Raw genomic sequence first — 23,863 nt, 5'->3', positions numbered from 1 at the left:
GGGAGGTTCAGGTTGGAAATGAGGAGACATTTCTTCTCAGAAAGAGCAGTCAGGCACTGGAACAGGTTGCCCAGGAAGGTGGTGGAGTCACCATCCCTGGGGGTGTTCAAGGAAAGTTTGGACGTGGTGCTTAGGGACATGGTTTGGTGGGTGATGGTGGTGGTAAGGGGATGGTTGGACCAGGTGATTTTGGAGGTCTCTTCCAGCCCATGACTCTACGAACACCCAACACCCACGACCTAAGAACCACGCCCCCTCCGCGCATGCGCCCCGGCCATACCGGTCGGGCAATGCCGCGCCTGCGCCGGCCGCGCGCAGGCGCTCAGCACGGTAAAAGCCGCGGCCCTTCCTTTTCCCCGCCTCCCGCGCCAAGATGGCGGAGTACGACCTGACCACCCGCATCGCGCACTTCTTGGACCGGCACCTCGTCTTCCCGCTGCTCGAGTTCCTCTCCGTCAAGGAGGTGCGTGCCCGGCGGGGCGGGGGGGGGGCCGGGCCCGCCACTGGCGGGCTGCCGGCGTCTTGCTCGGGCCCGGGGCCGGCTCCCTGCGGGTGGGGCGCGGCGCGGCGCCATGTGGGGAGCGGCGGGCAGGGGCCGCCCCGGGGGGAGGCGGGTGGAAGGGGGCAGGGGGATGCTCGGAGCTGCTTGGGGCTTCCTTGGCTTCGCCGTTTTGGTGAGGAGAGGACACTCGCTGCCGCGGCTTCTCCTGCCGGTCCGGGGCTGTCACCCTTCGGGGGGGGCGGTGTAAGGAAGCAGCTGGCCTTCCGAGCCGCCCTCCTCGCTGGTTTTCTTCTGGTGTGTAGGGTAGGGGCAGGTCCTGTGTGCCGCAAATCCTCGTTGGTTGGTTATATTTACGTCAAACTAGGTCACTGGGGGAATCCCGGTGATGTCAGAAGTGTTCGAGGCTCAGCTCTTGCCAACGAAAATTACCTAAGGTACTCAGCTGGTCTATTTTAAAATTTAAAAACATGCCAGGTTTCATAAACTTTAAATTTTGAAGTTGAAATTTTGTGTCAGAAACAAACCAGTGAAGTGTATGTACATTGCAACAGCTTGGCATAACAAGCTTTCATATCTACTATGTGGATTTTGTTTGACGTCACTCATCTTGAGTGCATTAGTTGTATTTTGGCGTTTGTAAACCAGCTCAAGGTAATTAAACAGTTACTTTTTTGCAGTGTGTTATCTTGAATAATAGTGTTCAGAGCTGAATTAAGCTTCTGCAGGTTTTATATATGAGAGATCTGCATGTGATGTGGTGAACTGTAATGCACCCTTCATGTAAATGTATTTTTGAGGTGTGTGCTAGTTTACACCCCCACCTGCATCTTGATGATCTAGCAGCAGTTACCAGCTGAAGGCTAAATTATTAGGATGTTTAAGAAATAATTAAATAAGCTTAAAAATAGTGAACTAATTACAAAAGCTCAGCTAAATTTACTTATTATGCTATAGACTTAATAATGTCTTAGATTAAGATGTGTTACGGTTACATGCGAAGTTTGAACTTGAATGTCTCTTCTGAGATCCAATTTAAAGTATTTGATGAGTCTGCATGGTTCAGGATGCTATTTTGTGGAAACTGTTCTCTGAACTTCCCCTCTGTGTTGCATCTCTTAAGTTCTGGGTTCAAAACTTTTTAAATCTTAGTCAAATTTCCTGTTTTATACCCCCACCCCCTTTCGCCATGTGAATTGTTACTTACTTTGGCCTACTAAGTAGCTAATTTACCTTCATTAGAAATAATCATCTAAAAATGTTACTTGTTTTGTGACTATTCTTAAGTTCAAGTGTTCATGGATAGTAGGGAATTGGCATTATCTTGCTTGGACTAGAAGTAGGGAGGCTGTATGGTAATCACACTAAGTGACAGAGCTGTGTGATGCATTGTAGAGGTGGGAGACCTGATGTTTAAAGCAACTTAATGGATGAAATTCATAAAATAAACTTTACCATAAAGTTAACTGTGTAATAGTCATTGGAAACTATTCAGTGGTATTCAGAGAAATCTGTTGATAATTCCTGTTTCAGATATACAATGAAAAAGAACTGCTTCAAGGAAAGCTGGATCTCCTTAGTGATACCAACATGGTGGATTTTGCTATGGATGTGTACAAAAACCTTTATTCCGATGAAATTCCACATGGTAAGCTGCTCAGTTAAAACAAAGTTTTGAAACAAATTTTATGTATTTGTTTTGCAACCTATCTGAAATCATAAATAGCAGGTAGTAATTTGCATATTGCACTCAGACTACAAAACTGTTTAGTTTTGGTCTTATGGACAGGATGTGTGACACTGAAATGAGTACCCTAATCCCGGGACATTGGGGTTTGTTGGTCAGTCAGGAACCTAGTCTTTGAACGTGGCACGTATTTCAGTGCTGATTTGGTTATTCCAAGCACTTCAGTGGTATAGCCTGAAAGTGGCACCTATTTTTCATCTGTCAAATTAGATACTATTGCAAAATGTTTTGGGGTTAGCGTAACTTTTTCTTTAAAGCATCCAGTATATTAAGGCTAGATCTCCCTTATAAGTAATTCCGTTGATCAGTAGTTGATTTTCAGATCTTGAGGTGATAGTCATTTTTGGAAATACATGTTTTGCCTGCTTGTGTGAATGGATAAATTGCTGCTTCTTTAGAAGGAGAAACTCCAAATGAAATAACTGAAGATATATGAAAATCAGTATTGATCAATATTATCATGATGAATATGAAACTTAGTCTCTTATTGTCTCTGTGATTTTTGGAAGCTTTCTTAAAACATTTCAACTTTTATCTTCCTGCATAACACCTGGGGAGGGGAGAAAAATAGGATATCTTTCCTTATATAACTTTTATCCTTTGCGGCTTTTTTCCTTTTGTCATTTCTTCTTGTGTTTGTGTTTTTTTCCTTCCTGACCTTAGTCTCCGAATATTTGCTTTCTCCCCATTTCCACATCTTATTGAATTTTATGGAATTAATCACCTTTTCCTGAACTGTAGAGGGACTACAGTTTGCCTTGCCTGTGCAGTTTAGGAGGAAGACTCAGTGCTCTTGCTTAGTCAGGTGCAAGATCCAGCTGTTCTTCTGCCTCTGGGTCTTGCTCTTTGAACTGTACAGTTGCATTTAGCCCTTTTTGAGTGCATAGAGCTGAGTTGTAGGTGTAGGATTCAACTTTTTGGACAAACTCTTTATATGCCAGCATTAGATACTGTTTACAGGTGCATATGCAATGATGCATGGGACTGATAATACCAATCAGGAGAACCAGAAGCTTTCACTTCCTCATCTAAAAAACAGTTGTATTGATAGCTTTACCTTTAAGTTACTTTTGGTGCTGTTGGTTGCAAAAGTTAGTCTCAGGGCTGTAAAAATCTTAAAGGTCAACGTTTTTCTTTCCTTGCTCCAGACTTTCTAAACTACTGAAGGATATTACAATATCAATAGTAAATGCATAGTAAAATGTCAGCACAAGAAGTAGCAATCCTTGTACACCTTCACAAAATAACTAGTCCAAGGTTTTTAATCTGATTACAGCCAGTTATTTAAGCAGATCGCTAAACTGCATAAATTTAAAAGCTCTCATTTGTGTGTAAGTTGAATGAACTTGGCCACTGGGAAAGCTCTGCCTTCATACAGTCCAGCAGCTCCCACCCTTCTAATGTTTTGCTTTGTGTATTTCGTAAACTATTTGTTAATTTTTAAGTTGTTATTTTGGCAGTGTGAAACTTTTCTTTAATACAATGACTTCATACTCTTTGATCTTTGGCTTTCATTTAACAGTATAACATTAAATTAACAGAGGTAGTACTTTCACCTGAGAGTTGTTCAGATTTCTTTTGTTTTCTTTTATGTGATGGTCTTAACTTACTGTGAGATTTTTCTGGTACATGTCCCCTTCATGAAGCAATACTACCAAAATGTAGGCACAGACAGGGTCTCTTTGCTTGCAAAATTGCTGGTTTCATTAAATTTTATACTAACTTTTTGTTAAGGCCTTACTGGTTTAAGTCGTCAAAGCTAAGTTCACTTAAACTATTATACTTAGTAAACTATTATATTTAGAAAAGTCTGTGCACAATTTATAGTTCCTTTTGTCTTGTCTTCTGTGATCACCTCACAATTCCATAGCCAGAAGATGTCATAGAAAAAAAAAAATCCTGTACTCCTAATAACTTACCAATAGTTTCTTACATCTGTTTCCCCTTCTGTTATAACTTCAAGATTCATCTGAAGTTGGAGATAGTTGCTCCTTATTGGAGTACTTCCTGTCAGGCAAGTCGTTTGTAGATCTAGGTTGGGTCACTATTATGGTGTTTTCCCCTTTGGACCTCCTCTGCCAACGAAATCACAAACCCAAGTCTAATGGGCTCACTGTAGTGTTGAATGCCCTGGTGCGTGGCCCTCTGTCATGTCTTCCTGGATTCTGTGCTCTTCTGGTATTTGTTCTTGGGTTCTCTGAGCCCATATTTTTTTGTTCATATTGCTGGTCTCAAGCTGCTTTTTTTCTGTTTTTTTCTTAAAGCACAAGGGCTGCAATTTAAGTATTGATTTTTGTTGCACATGGTAGCACTGGGTGGAAAAGCTTGTAAGTCTGTAAAGCCATCATCCTGAAGCTGTTCTGTTTCTTACCAATTTTTCATAAAACAAACAAAAGGGTTAATATTCTGAATAAACATGAATAACATTTCAGATTGTAGTCTCGCAGATTGAACTGCTTTAAAGTCTTTCTGTGAATTTTCAGCTAAATATTCTAAAAGTGTGCTTTTAGAACCAGGTCAGTTAGAGGAAAATTAATCTGATTGGTGTAATAGCACTGTTTACTTTTTACAAGTTTATTTTGGAATATATGAAGTTACTTAAAGTTTTTCTTCCACAGTGGAAGCCTGGAGATACCTTGTCTAATACAGCCTTGGCTTGAGCTAGCTGCTCTTTAGATGGCTTGATGAGACATTAACTTAATAAAAAGCCTCTATCATTTGGTTCCTTTCCTCTTGTGTGGAAGTAATGAGTTGTTAGATACCCCTGTTTTTGTGACTTGACTGAGAGGACAAGCTAGGTGGGGATTAGAAGAACGTGTTTACATGTGCTGTCAGCACCATGTAATTACAGCTTGGTTTCTGCAAAAAATTAAAGCATTACATGGATTTGCTTGTGTGTAGCTCTGCGTGAGAAGAGAACAACTGTTGTTGCACAGCTGAAACAACTTCAAGCTGAAACTGAACCTATTGTCAAGATGTTTGAGGATCCAGAGACTACGAGGCAAATGCAGTCCACTAGGTAATTTTTAACATAACTTTCTCAGGAAGGCTTGTTGGTACCTCTTAAGTGTTGATAATAGGAATGCTGTCTGTAGCAACTGCAAGAAAGGCATTTATATTTCTAACCAGTATTTAAGTTGTGTGGACAGTTGATTACAATTGCTATACCCAATTTACTCTTTTTAGTAATTTTTACCTGTTGTACACAAGTATTTCTGTTCTTAATGCTCAGCTAAATCAACTGCAGACAAGTGACTCCTGTTATTCAGTACATTGTTTTTTGGGGATGGGAAATTGAAATAACTTGGATTCCTCTTTGGTGGATGTCTACCTTCTCTCCCTGTATCTTTCACAGAGGATTATTGAATGCTGTCTGTCATTCTGGGAAGCCTGGTGGATAAACATCCTTTCAGCCTCATAGCAATTATTTCTTTCAGGCATGTAATGTCCTTCCACCATCTGCTTCCCACCATGGACTGACCATGTTGTTGATGTGAGATAGTGCTAATAATCATCTTTTTGAAGATGTGTCCAATTACTTTTCGCTTGAATTGAAGTAATTCAAGTAGAATGAGTCTGTCGGTTCTTAGATGCAGTGTTTAGACAGTTTTCTTATGATTAAGCCTGAGTTAAAAGGATTCAGCTGTAGTAGTTGAGGAAGTAACTGTGTGACTTCAACGGGGGGGGGGTGTGTAAGTTACTGCTTATTGTCTTTACGTTAGCAACATTGTTATTACTATTGTGAAAGTGTCTTACCTTTTGGTAAAAAATTAGTTAGATCCCTTATTCAGACTTGCTTGCTTTAAGATTTCAAATAGTGTACCACTATGTATGGAATAGGAATATTGAAACTAGTTAGCTTTCCAGGGAATCAGGAAAAGGTTTTATTTTCTGTTCAGAAAGTACTTAAGCTTCCCCTGTAAAAAGCATTGTCAGGGTAAAGTACCTTTATATGCATATCCATGCAGAAATCGGATATAAGTCCATTCTAATAAGAGAAGGAATTATGTTTGCCTATGGCTTGAGTGGTTATAGGAAAAAGGGAGCCATTTGAGAGCATTTGGAAATACAGCTTTGAAAGTAAAAAGTCCAATTGCAATTAACTGTCTTGAAGTTGTTGATGGAGACTATATTAATCCTAAACAAGGTACTAGATGGTATCGCAACTTTTCAAATCTGAAAGTGAACTTCGGATCTATATGTAGGGACTTCATTCAATCCTTGCTTTGCCTTTAGCCAGTACTTTTAAAGCAATTTTTTTGACTAGAAACCTTGTTGCAATTCGAATACCTAGCATCCCATGGGACACTGATCCTGTTACCTTGATCCTTGGTCCAAGGGAGCTCGTTGGTAGTACTGATCCCGAGTTGTAGACACTGTTTAGAAGCAAGAGTATCAGAAAACCACACAAAATAATTTGTCTGATGCTAAGAAATGCTATCCCTGCTCCTCATGTGCAGCAAGTTTTATTTCAGGACTGGTGCGTTTTTTTATTTTTGAAATTTCTGAAAACTTTGCCACTCAGAAATAGTGGTTTAGGTTATTGGCTCAATGGGAATCCTGATTGGGATTGTTGTTATCCTACAGTAATGGGGTGAATTGGGCTGAAAGGTATAAATCAGCCTAGAACTGAGTAGTGGTCTTTAGATAAGTAGATAGAAATCTTTGTTTCCTTGGCCTCTGAATTTCTGCTGGTGACTTGTAACCTGTATCAAACTTAGAGCTATGTATCATCAGGGCTCTAGATCAGTTTTTGAACCATGACAATGCTGTTTAGAACATCAAAGTCTGGGAAATGTTGGAAGATGTGTGAAAGACTTTGCAACTGGCAGCTCTTTCAAGAGTAAACCAAAATATCTCTTTTTATTTTTTTCCATGCAGCTGTTGGAGAAAGGCCATAAAGCTTTAAAAATTATAGAGAAATAGTCAGTATGCCGCCTCCTTGCAGTATCTTCCACTGGAAGAAACCTATGAGCCTTTCAGAACTTTGACAGGTATTACTGAGGTCTGTCATTGTTGGCTGCCTTGGCAGTGTGCCATTTCCCTGTATGATCTTGACTCAGATACTAAGTTGTAGTTCCACAGTCTTACAGCTTCGTGGTCAGTTGATTTCAGAATGACTGGGGAAGTTGTCTCCTGTGTGCATTTTCACTGTATCTTTGTCCGCAGAGTAATTTGTAGCTTGGTGCTTACATCTTGGGTATGTTAGAGTATGGAAATGGATTAACATATGGATTTACTTACGTAATATATGAAATTCAACTTGTTTGCCGTTGTTCTCTTTGAATTACCGAATAGCAAAAATGCAGTCAATCTCATGAAGAACAGCTAACATGCAAGTTTCCTAAAATAGGATGCAGTTGAACAGAGTTCATTAAACACTAAGTTATTTTTCTGGAGAATTATATTTGAGTCCTTGTGTCTATCCCACATGATTGAATGAAATCTGAATTCTCAGAAGTAGAGGGTAGCCAAGGGTATAGGAAGTGGGAGGCATTAGAATAGAAAGAAAGTAATGTTCTTTCAGTATTGTAGAAAGGTGGTTCATACAATCAAAGTGCCAAATTGAGACTCTTTTCAGTAATGTTTTCCAATTCAGCTGTGTTTATGAATTCAGTGTTGGTGCTTGTTGCCAGATGGTGGTTGCATGTGAGTTTGAATGGAACTCTTATCACATTAAAAAGCCGGCATGGTAGAACTGCACTCCAAGAGCTGATCAGGAACTATTGCAAATCCTGGATAAAAAAATCATTCACAAAATCAGCTATTGTTTAAAAATACATCAGGTGTATAAAATCCTGTGGTCAGTAGTGTGACACTGGTGGTAGGTCATCCTGTGTTTGCCTGCTGGAGGCTTGAACTTTTCTTTGATCACGATAATGGTGGTTGTTCTTTTATTATGTATATTGAATCCAGAAAGCTTCATAAATGTGTTCATGTGTAAATTAAACATTTACAACCTACTAAGTATGATTATTTATAGTTGTGTACTTTTCAGGTACTTCTGTCATAGATGTATCCCTACTAACCACTGTGTCCCAGTGCTGAGTGTGATAAGTTTCCTTTCTAGTGGTTTGAGTCATTGCAATTTTTTTCTCATCTCCTATTAAATGCAAACTTCTTGGCTAGAGTAATTGCTGTGAATTAGAACATGAGTGAGAAGAGCTGTGTTAGAATTTAATTTTCATATTGAACACTGGGGATGCTGTCAAATTTAAAACAATTTCCCACCCTTTCTTGATTCTATCTGTTGTTGCAGGTGGCATTCATTATTTTAAATTACATTAATTTTACTTAGGGAATAATTGGCTTGCTATTTCTGCAGTTACTATTGCACAACAGCTGGAGAAGTATCATTCTAAATTCATGCACTATTTGGGTACTTTATTTTTAACAGCTAAAGATTGTGTTTGTGTAGTGTTGCGTGGTGACAATCAGTATGTTTTGTGAAAACAGCAGTTTTTATCTTTTCATTATAGGGACGGTCGAATGCTGTTTGACTACTTAGCTGAGAAGCATGGTGTAAGTGTTTTAATTGCTCTATCTGTTGGAACTCAGGTCTAAACATTTCCATCCCACCTCTCCCACAGCCAATAGCTCTGAACCATTATGCTCGAACCAGGCATTTTGGCCTGTCTCACTTGACTGTAGCTTATAGATGGAATACCTAGTACTGAAGTATTTTATTGGAATGCTTTTGTGCTCATACAATAATACAAACAAAAACTAAAGCTGGAGCTTAATATTAGCTACGCCCTTGTAACTAAGTTGTGCTTTATTTTGCAATGCAGAACTTTTTTCCAAAGTATTAGTTTAATCACTGATTCAGTGATGTAAATTAAGAGTAGCTTTTGCATTGTCTATGGAGTCTACAATATCTTTCAAATAACTTTTGACAAGTTATTCAACTTTTCGAAAAGGGCTTTTAAGGGTTACTATTGAAATGGATTTCTAACAACATTTTGTTTTGCTAGTGAAGAAAACACTTCTTTTGTATTTCTTTTCAGTTTAGGCAGGAGTACCTAGATACACTCTACAGGTATGCAAAATTCCAGTACGAATGTGGCAATTACTCTGGAGCTGCAGAATATCTATACTTCTTTAGGGTTCTGGTAAGTTTTAGATGTGTTTTTTAATGAAATATTTAGACCTTTATAGTCTGTGGTAATTGTGAAAATACAGTACTTGCGAGCTTTTTTGAGACAGTTACTATGCACCAAGGAAAAATTGAAAAGACTTGTCAGACTCATAATAGTCTTAGTGACTGTTATCCAGAAACTCTTTTCATGCTAAACTTCAGATTTGTTCTTTACATTTGTAGGTCTTGTGATCAGACTGAGGTTTGCGCTATTTCTTGTTCCGTATTTCTTGTTTCCCCTCTGTAAGTGTATCCTAGAGAAAAACTTAAACAGCAAAATGGGTAGCTGTTTTTGTGCACAGGCACTAACAGTGGTAAAAAGCTTGCAGGTAGATTGAAGATAATCACTGGTAATAGTGAACTGCCAACTTATCTGGACTCTTAAACTGTCTTTTTGTGATTTTTGACAGATTTAAGAATAAGTCATGTACCTAGGAAGTGTAAGCAGTAAATGAGATTTGTAGAACCAGATCTATCGTCCCTTAAGCAACTCTGCTCGTGTTATTGTAACTCATATCATTTGTTAATTGTGGGAATGAATTTTGTGAGAGACAAGAGTGTCTTGTGAGAATCTCAATACAGTCAATTTATTGTTGTACAGTGAATGTGCCATTTTATTAATAAATGGAATTTTAAAGTAACTGTAGATAGAGCAGTTTCAGTATCTGAAGGCAGTTAGTGTGAATAGCTAGCTAACTGTGATTTGGAACCAGCACAGTACTTGTGAACCACCTTGATTAAAAGTATCCACTAAATTGTCACCTTGGTTTTCCGGAAGATAGACTTAAACCATGCATCATTCAAGGATATGCGAAATGACTGCTGAAAACAGTATGTAGTGATTGACTTGACTGAAGTCAGTTGTCTTCAAGTTCAGTTCTTGCTATCTACTTTCTAGTCCCATCTAAAAAGGCCCTAAACTTTCTGAAATGCTGCTAGGTTAGATAGCAACAGTTTTTGTAGTTGCCTGTAGTTCAAAAAGCAAATCTGTGAAATGAATCCTTAATGGAAATAGGGTTGAGAGTAAGAATTGAGTTGAATTCGTAGTCAAATGTTGATAAGGTGGAATTCTTCTGTATTACTTTTCTGTACTGAGAGTTTAATGTTCTGAGAGAGGAAATACCTAACTTGTATAGGTTTGTGGGCAGCTGTCCTTAATTGCATTGTAACTCTGGGGTTAACATTATATTCTTAGGTCAATGGATTTAAAAACATGAAATACTGTTTTGGTGCTGGTAATAGCTTGGTGTAGGGCTTGCTTACTAACTCTGGGAGAAGATTTTATTTTTTTGATGAACCATAACCTGTGAAAGAAATCTGGTAACTAATTTGAGAATAAGATTTAACACTGAATGATCTAGTGTAACTCGTTCCTGTATCAAACTAACACAGCTTGACCTTGGAACTATTCTTGTAAGAAACAGACTCACTGCTGCAAAGCTGTAGTTTTACTGAACACTTGTAAGAAGTATGTTTTCTCTACAGCATTAGCAGAAAGAATTCTGGAGTCTTAGATTTGGTGATGGTGGTTATCTGCTGTCCTAAGTTTTTTGGGAATCTGCTTTGAAAGAGACATTTGTTCTAATAGCTCAGAAGCATTTTTACATGGTATCATAGATTTGGAACTAGTGTCATCTCCTGCTCAGCCATATAATTTTTTCTTTTGTGTAAGTTAAAACTGGAGCAGCAGGGAACTTTGTCTTAGAGGATTTTCTAGTTTCTACTTTAGAATTTTTACTGCTCTTTCACCTTCTGAACCTAAATTGCTTTAAATACATAAGTATTTGAAGTGTGTGTATGTATGTACATCTAATTCAGAAAGATAGGACTGAGTTTGACATCCTGTAAGTTAAAAATATTACCAGAAAATGTCTTCTCTTTTTAGAAGTTAAAATCTTTTTTTAAAAAAATAATTTTTATTGCTGTTGTTGAAATAGGTTCCAGCTACAGACAGAAATGCTCTGAGTTCTCTGTGGGGGAAACTTGCATCTGAAATTCTGATGCAGAATTGGGATGCAGCCATGGAAGATCTCACAAGACTGAAGGAGACAATAGATAATAATGTAAGTAAGATCTTGGTCATGTTAGTAAGGCGAGGAGTTGTTGTTCAAGTTTTGCTATTAATTACTTCATATGTCATTAAGAGCAGTTTATCATGCTTTTGCTAGAGACATGCATTTCTTAAATGGTGACAGGAGAGTAGAAGGATGCTCAAGAAGAAAAGTTGAAGAGCTATCCAGGCTTTCTTTTTTCAAATGATTTGCTTTTGTTTTAGAAATGAAGCTGAGAACTTTTTAAGGTATTTCCAAAACAAACAAACAAACAAAAAACACCTGGCTCAGGGATGAGTTTGAAAGCAAGGTAGCACTCTGAGAAACTGTTTGCTACTTAAATTTCAGATAGTTGTACTGTTCCTTTTCTGTAAAGAATTAAATGCATGTATCTGAACTATATTCTTGTTGCATGAAAACAACTCTTAACAGAAAACGCAGGAAAGTTTGTTAGTGGAAACAAGTTTCAGGCAATTCAGTTTCCCTACCAGCTACATGTGAGTTCAGATGACTACCAGGAACATGAAGGGGAAGAATGGGGCTGCAATACTAATTCAAAGCACCTGAAGTGATTAAGGATCTCTGTCTTAGTCCTAACTACTTTTTTGTAAAGCTTCGGTGTCTGTATCTGAAACACTTCCCTCCCCTCTACCCCCCATTGTTCTTTATCTTACATGGCAGATAATAAATGTTAATTTTTCTTGTCAAATTTTCTAATCTCTATGAACCTATATGCTTATAATAGACTATTAAATTTGGTTTAGTCATGAGACTACATGTCTTTTGGGAGGGTAGAATCATAATAGTTGTCCTGATCCTGTGAGTGATTATTACTTGCTGTATACATTAGTTTTCAATATGTTGCTTTGCAACCTCTTTGAAGTGCTGTTAAATTTGGAGCGAATCCAGGTAAGCTTAGAACTGAAGCCCTATTTGTGCTGTATCAATTAGTTTAAATGAAGATAGCTAGGTTTGTATTTTTTCATTGGAAATGTTTGTGGCGTTTCATCATTGTCTGAGAGTGTACAGAAAAAATATTCTTATGATGCTTAGAAGAGAAACTGAAAAGCTGGAGAAGCCAAGTAGTTCATCAGATTGTATGTGAAGACACAAGAACTGAAATTCAGGATTAAAAAGGGAAGTAATTACTTTGTTAGTATGGTGATTTTTTTGAGAACTGAAGTCTATGCTCTTGTGGTAACAGAATATGAATTTTGGCAAACAATTTGGTATGTAATGCTGGAAAAAATGTTATCTTGGTCATAGATTTCAGCACATCTGTATTTTCCAGATAAGTTAAAAAGTTGGAGGTTAAACTCTGCCTTAGAATGATAACTAAAAGGAGTCAGTGGAAAATTAGTTAGTTACACATTTTCATGTATTTTCCATGTATTGGTATTCATGTGAACTCTGTATGTCTTGTTTTGTTATTTTGGTTTAACCTAGTGTTTTCTTTTAGTCAGTAAGCTCTCCACTGCAGTCCCTTCAGCAAAGAACATGGCTCATCCACTGGTCTCTGTTTGTGTTTTTTAATCATCCTAAAGGGAGGGACAATATCATCGATCTCTTTCTCTATCAACCACAGTAAGTTGCTTTGTGCTCTATTGTTTTCTTGGGTTAGTGAAGACAAGATACATATGCAAGCTTGTTCAGTGTTTTTGGTCCACTGTTTCAGGAGTTCCAGTGATACTAGCACTTTATTTTCCAAATTTTTGTTTATACTTTGCTTTTCTTTGTGGCTATACTTCCCTTTCAAGGAGGCAGATGGTAAAACAGGAAGAACTGGCCCTTTTTTCCGATGTTGAAGTGTATGGAATAACTGTTTATGTATTGACTCCTACAACATCTTTTAGGGTGGTGGGGAAGGTTCCTGGTTTGATCTTGTAAAATCTGGTTTGATTTTACAAGATCAATTTGAGAATTTCTGAAGAAAACCTGAGAAGAATAAAAATGCGAATTGAGTTGTAGAACTATGACATCTGGAACAGCTTAACACCAGAAATTAATTATGAGTATTACATGGACTGTTCTTTTGCAGTGTAAACTCCTTTCTCTCCTAGTGCACTGCTGCCTTTTCTCCTTCCTCACCAGAGGTCATTATTAACAAATATAAATAATCATTCTGTATTTGAATAAATGTACTATGGTATTGCATAAAAGATATGAGCTATTATAAATATCGTTTTGATGCAAAAGTACATTTTCTGAGCTCTATCTGGACTTTTCAGGTATCTCAATGCAATTCAGACAATGTGCCCACATATCCTCCGATACCTCACTACTGCAGTCATAACAAATAAGGATGTTCGAAAACGTAGACAAGTGCTGAAAGATCTAGTCAAGGTTATTCAACAGGTAAGGACTGAAATCTCATGTTTCCTGTTCTTTTTACTGAGACTGTAGAACTTTAGTCTTATGTGCCTGTTCTGGGACTTCTTACATATTTCATTCCTACCTCTCTCACTGAATTCATTATTCATTGTGGAGTAAAATGTATATTGTTTGCTGGAGGGACAGAATAATGAGTGAAGTAGAATGTGCTGTCAATTTTGCTTTTTTCCCTGTATGATCAAGTGCAGAAAATTTCAGCAAGATCCTTGGAATTATTCTGGATCTGATTCTTTTTCAGCCATCCCTACAAGGAATTGTATGAGTAAAATCTTGCTTGCATTTCAGGACAATTGAACAGTGTACCCTGTTTTATGTTCAAATTCACATGCATTTCTTAAATGTTTGTTTTATCACAGTTATGAGAGGATGTAGCCATCGATAGGAGTTATAAAAGAATCAAGGTGTTTGATAATAGCAGTTAAGCGGTTGATCACAAAGATTCTTAGCTGAAATTGGTATGTGACTTTTTATAAAAGCCATCAGCCTTTAAACATGAAATACTGCCATACATAGTGAATAATAAACTATGGTATATATGTGATGGTGCATTTATTAAAGGCTAGCAATCTTGTCCACTTTAAGCAGCGATACAACTACCTGTGCTGAGTACAATCAATGCAAAATTCAAGTTTTAAGCATCTCAATCTTTCTAAGTGTTAGTCTTCACAGCAGAAGTAGCATAAGCAACTGTAAAGAAGTTCAAGTGTCAAGACCTGTCTTGAGGAAAAACCTTATTTTAGGACTGAATTGTAATACACATTTCTAGTATTTGAAAAAAACCAACATTTCTACAGCGTTTTTTGCTTTCATTTTATTTTACACTTTCAGTATGGGGGAAAAAAGGATCAGTAGCATATTCCATTTTGAAACTAACAATTCTGTTGGTTTTGAAATGCCCATTAAAAGTTTTTTCTTAGTACTCCTCTACTCTGTATGGTTCATTATATCATTGTTGTGTGGTTCATTATATCATTGTTGCATGGTAGAGGTTTTATTTTTATATATATATATATGAAAGTGTTTCACACAGGATAAATAGCAATTGTGCAGTGTTGCGTGGTAGACTACTGATAAGAGGCAAGTCAGTCCATTCTCTAAACACTAAGACACTAATGTTCTGCAAGTATTGAACTAATAGGTGAGCAGTTCTATGTTCATCTCTATTACGCTGAAAATGTTATCCAGGGCTGTTTCACATGAGTGTTAATTTCTTGGTTAGTAAGTGCAATTTTGATGTGTAAAATGGCCCATAAAACTGAATGTTAAACATAAATAATGAGATTCCAAGGAAATGAGACTGAAAAATGATTTTGACAAAAAGAGCCTTCGTAGTAATTTTCCTTCATCTGCTCATCTTTGGATGCTGAAGCTGATAATGACAGCTATTGAATTAAACTATCCTAAAATATACATTAGGAACATACCAATTGTATTATGTATTTACACAGATGTATATAAATCTATTGTTCTTGCCTTTTAATTAGAGTATTTTCTGTAATGTCAAAGTTAAGTATTTTTGTATAAGGGAAGTAGCATTATTTGTCATGACTTTTTTGTGTATATTGAGTGCTGATTCAGTTGAAAGCATTGACTATTCCAATTACAAAAACTAATCCAAATTGAGGAAGAATGTGTTCTAACATTTTAAGAAAATAGCATGTTTGACACAAAATCAGTTCTATTCAGTAACACTTCTCTAACCTGAAGATTGCCACGCTGAAAGTGATCTGCACTCCTGATTATTTCATGAGACTATTAAAAATAGGTGTTTGTGGCTCTTATGATACTGTATAGACTTTTTTCAAGTATTAAATTTTATGTGATACAGTGATCAAGTGATCTTGTGGCCTTGGTTTCCAATATTATTGTCTGATTTTACTGATTTTTGACAGGAGTCCTACACGTACAGGGACCCCATCACAGAATTTGTGGAATGCCTGTATGTTAATTTTGATTTTGATGGTGCACAGAAGAAGCTGAGAGAGTGTGAAACAGTAAGCTTTAGAACACTTCTCTTTTCCTTTAAGTACAGATCTCTAAAGTCAGCAATGGTCAGCTAATTTGTTTGAAGTGGTATTTTATTCCATTGCAGATGTCTTCTGATAAGCATTAATTCACGATTTTTGATCAACTCATTCTGTAACACTTAAACAAAACTTACTGTTAAGAGTATAGCTTTAAAATTATATTTAATCAGTTTCTAGAGCAAAAAGGGAATAAGTGATCATTCATCTGTCTGAGCTTCAGCTTTTCCATTTGTTTGAGAAGTGTCTGAAGAAAAGCTTGTATACCTCTTGTTCTGAAAGATGTTGCACCCTTGAATTGTGATGTTAAAAAACAATATGAAATAACAAGGATAGTCAAGTGCATATTCTTGGAATAAACAAACATAGTTAAAGTTACCTAGCACTTGAGCTGACTAGTGTAAAGGTTAATACTTCTTATAGCTGAAAGCTAGTACCAGTTCTTACAGCTTCTGTTTTGGCTCTTTTCATTGGTATTGGTCACCTAATTGGGTAAATCAGGTTAGTTATTCTGTTTGCTTCATAGAGCTGATGGCCCTGTTGTCTGAACTTACTCAGTAGTGCAAATGCATCTATTAAGCTGGTTTGTATGCTGAGGAGAATGCTGATAAGTGCCCGATGAGAGAATGAGTGCAGTACTTAAATTTTATGCATTACTCAGGGAGGTCTTCAGAGTTATGAGAACTGTAGACCTTGTTTGCTTTTTGAGTCCAACCTCAGGTATATTAGTGCATGACTTTAATTTACCAAGCTACAGATTTATAAAAATTTCTAGATCTGTAGATTTCTGTCCACATCTTGGAATATGCCAAGAACTGTTTTTAGATGGACTGCTCCCTGATCATGCTTATTGAAGGTATGTACATATCTGCTCTTTCCATGTTTGTTTTAAGTGTTGCCTTTCTCCTTACGCTTGCAGGTGCTTGTGAATGATTTCTTCTTAGTGGCATGTCTTGAAGACTTCATTGAGAATGCCCGTCTCTTTATATTTGAGACTTTCTGTCGCATCCATCAATGTATCAGCATTGGGTAAGGTAACTTTTTAATACTGCAGTTCAGAAAAATCAGTTGCAGATGAGTTTGACAAACAGCATAAACTTCAAAGTGATGTATTTCAGTTATGCTATGCTCCTGTTCCCCATAGCTCCACATCACTTAAATCTCTAGAGAACGTTGCAGAGATCTGGGATAGCAGGTACCAAAGCTGGTAAATTGATCAAGTTCAATGGAATCTTGTTACCTGCTTTGCATCCAGAGCAAATATGAGAGTCTCTGGCCCTCTGAAGATGCATTTTAATGCTATTTGATTTCAAAACAAAAAGATTTGACAGAAAATTGTCTTAGGAGTTTTGGAAGCTTATTGAAAGGATTACTTTTTTGCATGAATATTTATAGTAGGCGAAAGAAACTATTACTTCCTGTTTAGTGTGACAGTTGTCTTCAAATGCATCTGCAAAATGATAGGGTTTTTTATTTGTATCAGCTTAAAATAGTCATTAATGAGTTCAATACCAAAGTTGATAGAAGACAACGAATTTTGGAGGGAATTTTCATTAGCTGTGGTATGTTTTAAGCATACTCATTTGTAATCTGAACTAAAGGTGATGAACAAAATTTTTCAATACTTTCACTTTTGTGAGTAGGCTAATATTTTTACCTAAAAATCACCTTAAGTACTGCACATTTGGGGATAAAACGATTTTGGATAAGTATTTAGAAAAAATATATTAAGTGAAGCTCTCTCAAGGATGAGTTTTTAAGGAATATAAAGCTACATAGCATCTTGCTGTTTTGCTGTAAAAAAAAATCCTTTTATGTTTTGAAGGCACAAATTTTTTATAAAGATGTTTAAGCTTTCTTTAACTGAAGACTAAATATCTTTGAGAAATTTGGTATTGGATTATAGAAGCTATGAGTAGAGAGCCTGGAAGATGCATTTTAAGTATGTTTGAAGTCTCTGTTGGAAGATACTGATAGACTGGACAACAAATGATTCGTTAGGCAAAAGTAGCAAGCTTTATTTAACAAATCAAGGTCTGTGGTAGGTGGTTGTCCTTTATTTAGTATTTGCTACTTGTTTTATGGTTCATACTGCTTCATGCTGTATATGGTATTTTAGTTTCCAGTATGACTGAAAATATTGTGGCTTGCTGTACTTGTTCTGTGTGATCGTAAATGTATGTAGCAGCGTCTTTATAAGCATTATGGTGTTCTGAGGCAAGGGGTAAACTGAGTTGAGTTGGACATGGATATTCCTAGCATATACTGCTTCAGGTAATTGCATGTGGAATCAATCAGTAATAAGATTTTTCACTAGGACATAGTGTTTTAAATGATGGGCACATTTCTGCACAAGCTGTAACAATCGTTAAATTTAGGCTTAAGTGTGGTGCATAAGTATTTCTTAGTGCATTCTGGACTTGTTTTGAAGGAATTGGCCAGTCAAAATGTTCTTAAGTTTAAGGCATAGTTCTTGTATTTTTCAGTCCACAAGTGACTTCCACTGCTATTCCTGGAGTTGATAACTAGTTGGCTGTACCACAGTGCTTGTTAAGTACTGTTTAAGCATTCAGAACAAATTTGAAAATGATTAGGAGAACTTCTATTCCTTATGTTAAATAGAAAATAGAGGGATAGTTTAATTCTTTAACTACTTACATCTGTTAGGCAGTTGATGTTTTTCTGAAGGACACAGTTCACTTATCAATTGTAATTTTAAATTTATATATGCTATATCATCCTACAATAGTTCACTATTTGTAATGTTTAATAGGGAATAATAGATCAAATGAGTTCAGAATATGATTTGGTTAGTGTGGTTAGATAAGCCTATATTTAATTGAAGAGCTCTTCTCTTTTCCTTCTGTGCACAGTACACAATAGAATTGTTTATATACAAAGATGTGTGGAATTTGGTAAACTTCCCTTAGCAAACAGAGGGATGGAAATAATCAAGAAAACTATTTCTGAAACGAATTTTGAAACCACCTGTAACCTGAATTGGGGGATAGGAGTATTAGATACATATATCAACAGTGCAATAGGAGAATACCGTTGGAACATTATAATCAGGATGAGTATTCAGTGTAATCAGTTTGGAAAGATCGAATGCTTTTTGGCTGTGTTGCTTTACCAGGGAAGTACTGTCTTAGTGTCTTCAAGGGGACTTTAAGGTGGAAGCCAATAACTGCAAATGCTGAAATTAGATCATCTTTTGCTTTAAAAGTTTGATAAAATCATAGATTTTTTTTAATACTGGTGTGTATGTGTATATATATTTCACTAAAAGTTGTTTTGTTGCTTGGTAACTTCAGCTATTTTATATTAAAGTTAAATTCATGTACATTTCAAAGTTAAACTGAGAATTGTTTTTATATCCTTCTGTGCCATCTGTCACTTTCATTCTGTAATATGGAAATTTTCTAAATGCATATGCAAGAAGAAAAAACCTGTCCAGAAGCTGTACAGAGGTGTGACTTCTGTCATGTGTGCTGTATAACTTTTTAACTAACAGAGGAGCCTACCTCTGAAGAAGCTGAGCTACTAAATTATAGACATGAATAAAGCAATTTATAGCGCTTATCCCCGGTTTGAGACTGATAGTATGTAGGTGTAGAGAATGTATTCCTTCTGAAAAGCCATCGTCAGGGTTGGAAAACTTCCTAGGGGGTGTAAGAGGAGTGGATCTACAGAGAAAGTTGTTGCTGAGGATCCTGGCATCCACACTCCTCCATGTTCTGATTTGACATAAATATAGATTTGACCCCCTCTTAGTAGTTAGAGCGCTCTATACTTAAGTGTCTTCTAGTTTACTGTCTAATCAGAAGAATCTAGTTTTCAGGCTGTTTTTGATCATAGTTTTCATTGCACTGGGACACAAGTTCAGTGTATGGTAAGTCAGCTTGATTGAGAGACTTGAATTTCTTGTCCAAACTTAAATGCTAATGTAAATGCTTGTAGTTTATCCAGTTGATGAAGTGCATCTTCATTGGCTCTTGATAATAGGAAAAGGTACAATTATCTATTAAATGCTGTAAGACACAATATTTTCTAGTTTGGAATAACTCTTCCCTCAAAGTCTCTGTGCTCCCCTCAGTTCCTGAAGTACAGAGGGACTGTAAGATAAGGAAAAAGCAAAATCTAGGTGCTGAGGGTTGGAAAGAACTTCTGGAAGCCATCTGGTTCAATCCTGTGCACCCAATTACAACTCTGAGCAGGGGCTACCTCAGCATCACATTGTGCTACTCAAAGCCTTACCTAGCTGATTGTTGATTGCTTCCAAGGGTAGAGAGTCGATATTTAAATCACAAGGTAGATAACTTAATCTACAAAGTAGTGGCAAAAGCCAACTTTGGGGTCATCTGGAGGAGTTGTTACTTTATCAGAATCCAAATGATACCTCCAAAAGAGAAATATGAACTCCCCTAACCTTCCTCCCCTCCTACCCCATGTTCTTTCAATTTGGAATTTTCATAGTGTTTAGCATCATTGATTCAAAGATGATAAAGCAATTTGTAGCTTCTTCCTATTTAAATGTCGATCTCATACTGTCAAGATACTGATAATTCCATAATGTTTGCATCTGATATTTTCTGTTCTCTTGCTTTGTCTGTCTTAAGTCTTTACAACCTTAAAGTGAGCCACTGATTAAAGTTCTGATGGAATAGGAGCAACTGTGGTCGGGTCTTAACTTTCCCTTGCTTTGTCAAGCTCCACGTACCTTGTCTGTTTGTTGTCATTTCTCTGAAGTGAATTCAGTATATAAATTACTTGATTTTTTTTGTTTATCCCACTTCACAGTCATCAGTGGTGGTGGTGGGGAGAATTGAGTTTATCTTTACAGCTGGAAGAAGGATGAGACATCAAGAGCATGTAGGAGAGAAGATTGTATAAAGAAGACTCTATACCTAGCCTAGCTAGGTAGACTAGTTAATAATTGATAGATTATCAAGTATTAGCTTGTCAGTAATTAGTATCAAAATAAAAATGACTTTCAGATGCAGAAAAATATGTAAGCAAGATCCTGTGAACTGGTGAGAAATTGACCTCTTGTGCAACTCCAGCATAGCCAGCTGGGTTTTCGGTGATGTCTGCAGCCCTTACCTCATGTTTGTTGTGTCAGTCTGAAAGCTGATGGAAGAATGAGCATTACAAATAACCTGCAGGAGCCAAATGCCAGTAGGGAACTAGAGGAGTTGGCTGGAAAGCCACAGAAAACACCATCAGGGGGAATTATTCCTGGACAAGTGTCTGCTTCATAAGGCATTTTCCTTCGTTTTCCCCTCCTTTCTCATTCCTCTTTGAAACTGCAAGAAGTTGGAGTGTTGTGCATCATCTTTGGATGCGTAATGTATTTGTCACATCTTCTATACCAAGCTGTGTAGTCTCATGGCACTTGTTCCTGGAACTTCGGAGTTGCTAATGGAGTTATTGTCAAACACTTTCCTGGAGTAATTGCTGTAAACTTTCTTGACTACTGTCTGTGTTTAAATAGGACTATAAGCAATTCATTTTTTTTGCTTTATGGTGATGGTTGCTGTTTCATGTGGGCAAGGTTTAATAGGAACATATTATATAAAACTGTACAGGCCAAGATTTAAGTGCAAAATAACAGGTTCATAGCAAGTAGGTGTATACTTCAAAAAATTACTTTCCTTATTCAGAATGTCCCAAGCAGTGATAGGAATTTTGTAAATCTTTTTATGAAAGGGAAAAACAAAAGGGGAGGAAGGGGAAGATGTGAAAGGGTGTATGTATGTAAGCTTTAGGGTTATTTCAATCAAAGGAAAGTATGCTTCCCAAGTATGTGATATCTGCTGAAGACAAGCTTTGTGCTCTGCTAAATTTGGTGTGTTGCTTTAGTGCATATTCTGTAGGCCTGGAGTATATTTACCAACATGAGAGGGATTGTATTTCAGTTTCTAATAAGTCTGTTATCTCTTAGTATGTTGGCAGATAAACTGAACATGACTCCTGAGGAAGCAGAAAGATGGATTGTTAATCTAATACGAAATGCAAGATTAGATGCCAAATTGGATTCAAAGCTGGTATGTGAATCTGTTGAATTTTCATCAAATTTATTTCTCTTTATCTAGAAGCAACAAGTTCTTTTTTTTTGTCCGTAAAATGTAGTGGACTTCACTTACTGTGTTTTGATTTAGTGTGAGAGATGACTTGTGAAAGCTTTGAAAGCAGAGCATTAAATTAAAGGCTTGTGCATTCTGAGTGGCTGTTAAATTTCCTGTATCTTGTGTTCTAGGGCCATGTAGTTATGGGCAACAACGCAGTGTCACCTTATCAACAAGTGATTGAAAAAACCAAAAGCCTGTCTTTTCGTAGTCAAATGTTGGCTATGAACATTGAGAAGAAATTGAATCAGAGTGGTAGATCTGAGGTTGGTATAAGTCGTATTTTTCTGAATTCCTGCTATCTTTTTTGTGAGTAATATTGAAGTATAATTCTAAAATGTTCTTTAGTTCAAGTTCACCAGAAGTACCTAATTCTAGTTCTGGCTCCAGAAGCTAAATACGAAGATATTTATTTCTTATAGTGAGCATTAGATGGTGATTCTTGTTTTCTTCTTGCCTCTCTTCACATTACAAAACAAGAAGAAAAAAGGAATACCAGATTAGTTGTTTGTCATCATTTGATTCTGTACTTCCTTGCAATGGTCTCCTTCGTTACCTTAAAAGGCTGTTACTGGAGGGGAACATGTATGAAAGTAGTTGCATTATTTTTCCAAGCGGATTGTACTTGAACCATTCTGAATGTTGAACACTGAGATAAATGGCCCTCTCCCTCACACTTCAGTGTTCTTTGACATTACTGGGTTTTGTGCAAGTATTCCTTCTGCGGTGTCATTTGTAATTGAAGTATTTTTAGGTAAGTACTACTGGGAGAAGAATTAACAACGCTTAAAACTGGGACGTGGAGCTGTGCAAAACCCTGATGTTTTGACCTATATCATTAAGGGCTAGAGAATATGAGGCTGGCCACTAGTGAAAATAAAGTTGGCAAAATCATCTTTTTTTTGCTTTTGTCCATCTTACTTAGAAAATTGGAAATTTTGCAAAGAAAAAGAATAGTGTAGCATGGATGACTGAGGTCCACTAAGGATCTGCTGAGAAATTTTTCAAAAAAAAAAAAGCTAGGAACTTAAACTTTATTGGACTTCCTCACTACTTGACGAAAGTGTTAAGGTAAGTTGAACAAGCAATGGTATATTAGTTTATTAGACAGAAGTTTTGTAAAATTTGTGAATTTACTTTTTAGTGAATATAGCTACCAATTTTTTATATTTTTATTTTGGAATGCTCTAAACTTCATTTTCTGAAGCTACTAGGTTGGGAGACTCTGGCTGTACGACTTAATTATGTTGCATACTTCTGCTATATCAACACTAGTTTGAAACTTGAGGAGTTCCTTTACTAATTAACAATGTCCACTTCTGTCCTGTATCAGTCCTAGAAGAATTTTAAATCGTTTCTCATAAATTTCAGTAACTTACTGATAGGGATAGTAAGTTCTCTCCTACTGATCCTTATTTTATTCTAGGCACCTAACTGGGCTACTCAAGACTCTGGCTTCTACTGAGAGAATTCTGCGGAGGGGAAGAAATCAGTTTTCATTTGACTAAAAAGCATATGATAAATATGAAATATGTAACCTTTTTGAGAAAAGCTAATTGTGTATTCTCTTAAAAATTATTTGAATAAAATTGGCTGCTTTTAACAGTCTGTGTCATCTGTAATCTGATTAGTTTTGTACTTAATTATGTTGTAAAGGGGCTTTTTAGTATGATGTTCTGGAGCATTTTGGATCACACTTCAGTGGATTTCCTTGGCACCTTTGTTCTGCAGAATAGTGCATAGCACCTCCAAGCCAGAAAGTCCAGGTCCCTTTTTAGGGATTTGTGAACTATAGCGACTGATCAGTGAAGTCAATGCAAATATCAGAAAGGAAGAGATACTGGCTGCGCGCATACTTCAGCTTTTAGGGTTGAAGGAAGAATTG

General features: G+C 36.9%; 1 protein-coding gene across 2 annotated transcripts; it reads left to right on the top strand.

The window, feature by feature from the left end:
• The first annotated feature begins 305 nt into the window (after positions 1–305).
• Positions 306–23,586, top strand: EIF3E (eukaryotic translation initiation factor 3 subunit E). Of its 2 annotated transcripts, XM_040546745.1 has the most exons (14): positions 306–463; positions 2,033–2,147; positions 4,210–4,260; positions 5,148–5,265; positions 8,726–8,768; positions 9,254–9,358; positions 11,322–11,447; positions 12,895–13,019; positions 13,664–13,790; positions 15,719–15,820; positions 16,770–16,879; positions 21,795–21,897; positions 22,110–22,244; positions 23,405–23,586. In XM_040546745.1, the coding sequence occupies exons 1-14, from the start codon at positions 374–376 to the stop codon at positions 23,441–23,443; spliced, it is 1,389 nt and encodes a 462-aa protein (XP_040402679.1). In that variant the 5' UTR covers positions 306–373; the 3' UTR covers positions 23,444–23,586. The 2 variants fall into 2 exon arrangements, with proteins under 2 accessions (XP_040402679.1, XP_040402680.1); XM_040546746.1 differs by lacking the exon at positions 4,210–4,260 and having other exon boundaries at positions 307–463.
• The last annotated feature ends 277 nt before the right edge of the window (positions 23,587–23,863 follow it).

The sequence above is a fragment of the Cygnus olor genome, chromosome 2 (genome assembly GCF_009769625.2).
Source record: "Cygnus olor isolate bCygOlo1 chromosome 2, bCygOlo1.pri.v2, whole genome shotgun sequence".
In the NCBI taxonomy this organism is placed as follows: domain Eukaryota; kingdom Metazoa; phylum Chordata; class Aves; order Anseriformes; family Anatidae; genus Cygnus; species Cygnus olor.
The sequence above is the reverse complement of the archived record's forward strand: the minus strand, read 5'-3'. Positions and strand labels throughout refer to the sequence as shown.

Excerpts from the sequence above, each read along its gene's own strand:
- EIF3E (XM_040546745.1), top strand. The coding sequence starts at position 374 with ATGGCGGAGTACGACCTGACCACCCGCATCGCGCACTTCTTGGACCGG. Across the intron at positions 464-2,032 it reads AGTTCCTCTCCGTCAAGGAG|ATATACAATGAAAAAGAACT; the intron begins GTGCGTGCCCGG and ends TTCCTGTTTCAG. Across the intron at positions 13,791-15,718 it reads TAGTCAAGGTTATTCAACAG|GAGTCCTACACGTACAGGGA; the intron begins GTAAGGACTGAA and ends GATTTTTGACAG.